Source organism: Trichechus manatus, unplaced genomic scaffold (assembly GCF_000243295.1).
Source record: "Trichechus manatus latirostris isolate Lorelei unplaced genomic scaffold, TriManLat1.0 scaffold00005, whole genome shotgun sequence".
NCBI classification, from domain to species: Eukaryota; Metazoa; Chordata; class Mammalia; order Sirenia; family Trichechidae; genus Trichechus; species Trichechus manatus.
Window position 1 is genome coordinate 1,132,223 of NW_004443941.1, and position 6,361 is coordinate 1,138,583.

At 46.5% G+C, this 6,361-nt stretch overlaps 1 protein-coding gene across 1 annotated transcript in view; it reads left to right on the forward strand.

Annotated features, from left to right (window-relative positions):
* The window catches only part of USP34 (ubiquitin specific peptidase 34), a 190,491-nt gene extending 184,373 nt beyond the window's left edge, over positions 1-6,118 (forward strand). The window contains 5 exon segments of the mRNA XM_023734886.1: positions 680-759; positions 3,286-3,426; positions 3,528-3,671; positions 4,606-4,765; positions 4,962-6,118. Coding sequence (XP_023590654.1) covers positions 680-759; positions 3,286-3,426; positions 3,528-3,671; positions 4,606-4,765; positions 4,962-5,566 — 1,130 coding nt within the window. The 3' untranslated portion in view covers positions 5,567-6,118.
* The last annotated feature ends 243 nt before the right edge of the window (positions 6,119-6,361 follow it).

Consider the following 6,361-nt stretch of genomic DNA (forward strand, 5'->3'; position numbering starts at 1 on the left):
GGGGGGGACATTTATTTAGGACTGGGTTTTGAGAGGTGGGAGGGCTGAGGGTAGGGAAGCAGATCTCTTAGACGTAGTCGGAACAGTGAAGAAGAAGAAGAAAGGTTAAAGCTGTAGAGGTTCCAGACAGGACCCTGGCATAGAGCCAGGAGATGTGGTTCTTCCAGAAGGATCTAGAAGCTCCTAGACTCAGTAGTTGTGCTTCCTTGTATGTGCCACGAGACGAGTCTTCCAGTCTTTGGGGAAGCGAGGTAAAGAGGAAGGAATGATGTTTTCTAATTCTCCACATCTTTTTGGCCTTGCCCTCCCTGTGCCCTGCAGTCTGGATGTTCCATGAAAACTATCTGATGTGCAGAGTGGTACCTTAAACCAAGAAGAGGTTAGAACCAGTTGCAGTAACTTTTACTAAATTGCCCCAGATAAAGTTCTAATACTCAAAAAGCAGAATTGGTTTAAGTTACCTCACATCCTTCTGGGAATGGGGTATGGGATAAAAATGAATTCATTTGAGATAACTGCATTCTAAATTACTTCACTGGTTAAAACATCGGAATGGATTTTTCCCCTTTATGTAGGAAATGCGCACAGTTGGGAATAGCTATGTTGTACCTGCAGAGCTTAGCGCTGCGGTGGTGTAACCTATGATCATAACGTGTTCTGATCTCTTTTCACATACCAGGTGTCCTGGTTGCCTATGAAGGTTTGCCCCTTCATCTTGCACTGTTCCCCAAACTTTGGACTGAGCTATGCCAGACTCAGGTAAGGAGAATGAATTTTAGATGACTTGCTCTTTCATCTCATCTGACCAAGCGGTCAATAATTTTAGGAACCATGGATTGAAAAGTAAACTGGCTGGAAATCGGGCAAGTTTTAGAATCTTGGTAGGTAAAATATGATTAATGGGGATGCCAGGTGTTAAGCATTGGGCATCTGGTTTCCCTTTGACTTTCACTTCAGTAGATTTGTATCACAAAACTATTTCACATAAGTTGCTTATAATTGAATTTCTCATCTGTAGGTCAACATTTACAGTTGTGGCAGAAGGCAGTACATGCCACGTGCTCTCCCTCTCCTCACGCTGTCAGTCTGTCTCCTCCTCCGCCTCGTGCTCTCCCTCTCCTCACGCTGTCAGTCTGTCTCCTCCTCCTCCACGTGCTCTCCCTCTCCTCACGCTGTCTGTCTCCTCCTCCGCCTCGTGCTCTCCCTCTCCTCACGCTGTCTCCTCCTCCGCCACGTGCTCTCCCTCTCCTCACGCTGTCTGTCTCCTCCTCCGCCACGTGCTCTCCCTGTCCTCACGCTGTCTCCTCCTCCGCCTCGTGCTCTCCCTCTCCTCACGCTGTCTCCTCCTCCGCCTCGTGCTCTCCCTCTCCTCACGCTGTCTCCTCCTCCGCCTCGTGCTCTCCCTCTCCTCACGCTGTCTGTCTGTCTCCTCCTCCGCCACGTGCTCTCCCTGTCCTCACCCTTTCTATCTGATCTCTGCCATCACTCCAGAAGCTCCAGCAGAAGCATCTCAGCAGTCTGTCCTTCAGGTCTTGCTTATCTGTTACATCAGAGTAGTTTTTCAAGAATCTGGTGCCGTTGTTTTCTTAATGAGGACGATCTGATTTAGGAAAGACTGTACCCTTCCTCCCTTAAGTGTCTAAGAACCAACCCCTTAACAAAGTGAGCACCTACCTGCACAATGCTTGTGGATTGTGGAAGGGGAGCGACGGGGGAGTGGAGGAATCAGATTCGTCCTAAGATTTTGCTCATTCCTTGGGATCAGGCATAAAGATCTCACTTTAGACCCTGAAAGAACTTGTTTTCCTGCAGGTTTGCGTCTGCCCAACCCCAGAGGAGATGAGTCCTTTAGTCCCCTTTTGGCACATAACGCGAAGCCCCCAGTCCATATCCACTGCTGGCAGTAGTGCTCTCTGTGCTCCATCTTGTCGTGTGTGCTGTCGTTAATGGTTGTCTGTCCGCTTTTCCCACACTGGGAGCGCTTCCTGGGAGCGCAGGACCTTGTGTGGGTCGTGTCTAGTCCCTGAGGAAGTGCTGTCTCGTCTTGATAGCAGACGTCTGTGAAAGGCCAGTGTAGGTGCTCCTGTTTAGCTCATGGCTTCAGAGTAGTCATTCAGTAGACGACTTACCGGTGGATTCTGGAGCTGAGTGTTCTGTTCACTAAATGGGAGCCGATCTCTACCTCCCCACCCCCACCCCCCACTTTCCCCACCCGCACTGGTATTGCTCTCTCCGTTCTTCTGATTTGGGTAAAATTGGGTTTTAGGTTTCGGCTCTGCCGTTGCCTGTTATTCCCTTATTACTTTATCTGCTTCCGCACTCTACTATTCCTTTGCTTTGCTTTTTTCCCCACAGGATTCACCATTCATCCTTAAAAATGTCCCCTAAAATTAAGCCAAGCCAACCAAGGCTTCTAAAGCCCCTGCAGAAGCAGCCTTCCAGGGCAAGAAGCCAAGGCCACGGCTGAGGCTGGGAGAGTAGGGCAGGTTTTCCTACACTGAGGACCTGAAGCCTGGGTCCTGGTCCCTCTTGATTCCTAGCATCTCAGTGACCTCGGGCGGCTTTCTACCCACAGCTGCTTACTCTAATAACATGCATACACATGCACACAGTATCTAAAAGTTGCCCCCTTTTTAAAACCAGTCTGTTTTGTTTTCCATGTAAATAAACGCTCTAGCATTACAGCACAGATGTAAATGATCTAGGGAGCAGATCTGCTTAAAGACACACTGCTTGTGTTTAAGAGCCATGACCATTTGTAAACAGGAAAACCAAATTCTAGTAAAATTTTTGTATGTTAGGACCCACGAATTCTTTGTCTGAGATAATTACGAAAAGAGATTTGCTGTTGAAGTTTGCAGGGTATTTACCAAACAGATTACTGTTATTTGTAAGATCATCCAGTAAACGTTTAACCTGTTCAAGAAAATAGTTTTTTATTCTTAAATTTGTATTTTCTCTGCGTACGACTGGTTACCTATTAGTCGGTCCCGCTTTGTTGGCCGTAGTGTCCAGCCCCCGTCTGCTCGTCACGCGACACAGCAAAGCTGCGTTTCTTGGCGGTTCTGTCGTTCTTTCTACAGGTCTCTTTCTCTAAGTGCTCACCCGTACAGTCCACATCATTAACGTTTTAATTATTGTAACCAAACGTTCAGTAGGCTGAGTTAAAAGTGGCTTTTCAAGTAGGATTTGAAAGAGTGACTTCAGCGGTGTGTCGTGAGAGGTGCGTTCAAGGTCTCCAGTGATTTCAGTGCTCGACCTCAGTGCCTCTTCTCCCCACTTCAGTCTGCTGTGTCGAAAACCTGCATCAAGCTGTTGTGGGAAGATCCCGTTTTCGCAGAGTACATTAAATGTATCCTAATGGACGAAAGAACTTTCCTGAACAACAACATTGTCTACACGTTCATGACACATTTTCTCCTAAAGGTACGTAGTACTTTGGAAACTCTGTCACTTCAGTTAGTTAATGACGATGTTTTCATTATGTTGGTCTTTTGGAGATTTTTTGTTTTAATCTTCTTTTTCAGGTTCAAGGTCAAGTGTTTTCCGAAGCTAACTGTGCCAGTTTGATCAGCACCCTTACTACAAACTTGATAAATCAGTATCAGAACCTACAGTCTGATTTCACCAATCGAGTTGAAATTTCCAAAGCAAGTGCTTCTTTAAATGGGGTAAGAACTGTGCCAAGGACTAGTTACATACTTCAGAACTTTCCTTTAAATCGACTTTATATTCTGCCTTAGCGTGATGTTACTATCACAGCTTTAACTCACTAGTCAAACCTTAAAACTCACGTACGATGAAAAAAGCTAACCAGATTTTTAACATGTGTTCACTGTGCCTTGCGCCTGTGTATCGTAACAGGTGTATGTCAGCTGGGAGGACATGAGCTGGTGTCATTGAACTGAGGGCAGTAGGACCACTAAGACACCACCCCCTTTCTCTCTCCTGGTTTGTTTCTTGAAACATGAGTTGTGTGGTATCTGTTATTGCCTGTGGCTTATAAGTAACTGAAATGATCAGACTGATGATCTGTTATTGATTATAAGGCCATTTAAAACTAGGGAATCAGTTAGTTACCGTATGTGGACTGGCACCAGTGCGGTGGAATCATGGGACACTCTAGAAACATCAGCCACCTCCCAAACAGTGAAATGCTTAGATGCCAGGACAGGTTACCCACCAAGTGAAGAAGGCCTTACTGTGTTACATCCACCACATAGAAACTCTCATTTCTAGGTTAATAAGACCAAAAACTAAATTTCTCCTGGATTATTTGAGGCGCGTTTTTGAAATTCCTATGTAAATCTGCCTGAGTTCTATTAAGGATCATTTTTTTCCTTTTCCATTTTCAGAAATCACTACTCGAGTTTTCAGTCTTGTATTTAGTGGTGGTGCATAAAGTAACGGCAGTAGTGAGTTAAAATCACTGAAACACGGTAGTGCCGTCTGTAACACTGGCTGTCTGGTTTTAGCATTCTTCTGAAAATGCCCGAGAAACCAGGACGTAGTCCTGAAACATTACACGTCTGCATTTAACTGTAAACCGTTTGTGTCAAAGTGTTGGCTGTGGAATTTGAAATGTTGGTATTTGGGTTTTTGTAGGATCTGCGGGCACTTGCTCTGCTCCTGTCAGTGCACACTCCCAAACAGCTAAACCCAGCTCTCATTCCAACTCTGCAAGAGCTTTTAAGCAAATGCAGGACTTGTCTGCAGCAGAGAAACTCACTCCAAGAGCAAGAAGCCAAAGAAAGAAAAACTAAAGGTTAGCTTCATGGACTGATACTCTCTCTAGGGTGGGAGAGGGGAGAACACGCTGCCCCCAGTTACGGTCGCGCTTCGTTCAGTTGAGCCTCCTAAATGTAAACGTTAAAAGGGAAGGCCTTTTCTCAGAGCCACCCCATGAGACCCGTAGGCCCGTTGCAGAGACGCGGTCTCAGTGTGAGTGTTTGCATTCACAGATGACGAGGGGGCGACTCCGGTGAAGCGGCGCCGAGTCAGCAGTGATGAGGAGCAGGGTGGAGACGTCTGTGTCGGCGACGTGAAGACAGAGGCCAGGGAGGCCCTCACCCCAGCGAGCGCTTCAGACAACGAGACAAGAGACTCCTCGATCATCGACCCAGGAACCGAGCAAGATCTTCCTTCCCCTGAAAACAGCTCTATGAAAGAGTACCGGATGGAGGCTCCATCTTCGTTTTCAGAAGAGGTGGCAGGCGCCAGGCCACAGCATTTGGGAGAACAGTCCAGCAGTGGTCGATTTGAGGACTGCAAAGAATTTAAAGACCTCCACTGTTCCAAGGATTCTAGCCTAGCTGAGGAAGAATCCGAGTTCCCTTCTACTTCGATCTCGGCGGTTCTGTCTGACTTGGCTGACTTGAGGAGCTGTGATGGTCAGGCTCTGCCCTCCCAGGACCCTGAGGCTCTGTCACTCAGCTGCGGCCATTCCCGAGGACTCTTCAGTCACATGCAGCAGCAGGAAATCCTAGACACCCTGTGTAGGACCATTGAGTCTACCATCCACGTGGTCACAAGGATATCTGGCAAAGGAAACCTGGCTACTTCTTGACATTAGCTGTAGCATGTCTACTTTTCAGCCCCTCCCCTCACCCCAGTGCTGTTTGTATAAGTTTTGCTCATTTCTGTTCCGTGCTTCAGTTTGTCCAGTGCTCTGCTCGAATGGCAAGACAGATTTACAGGCTTAATTCTCAGTCAGGCAGAACTCCAGGTGAAAGAATTTGCATCTTCAGTACACTTTCTCAAGGGCAATCAGATGATGGGTATGTTTTCTGTAATGAAGAGTTCACTGTAGTGGCTTTGTTTAGTAAGGCTGTCGGAGAGGAACAGGGTCCCTGGCCCTGCGCAGTGTAATTGAAACGTACAGCATTTTTACTGTGTATAATACGTGTCCTCTGTACCAGTTTTGTATCTTATAATAGAGGCAGATCGCCTCCGATCGCTGTGGTTCTTATTATCAAAATTAAGTTTACTTGTATACGGAACAACCACAAGAAATTTGATTCTGTAAAGAATCCTCTTTAGCTGTGGCCTGGCAGTATATAAATGGTGCTTTATTTAACAGAATACCTGTGGAGGAAATAAAGCACACTTGATGTAAAAATAATTGTTTTATTTTTATTGACATGACTGATTGCTATTCTGTGCACTTAATTAAACTGATTGTGGTGACTTTTCATTTGTTTACATTTTGCTTCAGTCTCCTCATGTGAAAGTAGTGAGAAAACTGTGAGTGGGGGGCCACTCAGCCGTTGTGTCCTGTCTCACTAGGGGGTCCGCGGCGTCCAGAAGGTAACTCTCCCCACGGACTGCTCAGTCTTCTCCATCCCAACGTGCATGACGCCGA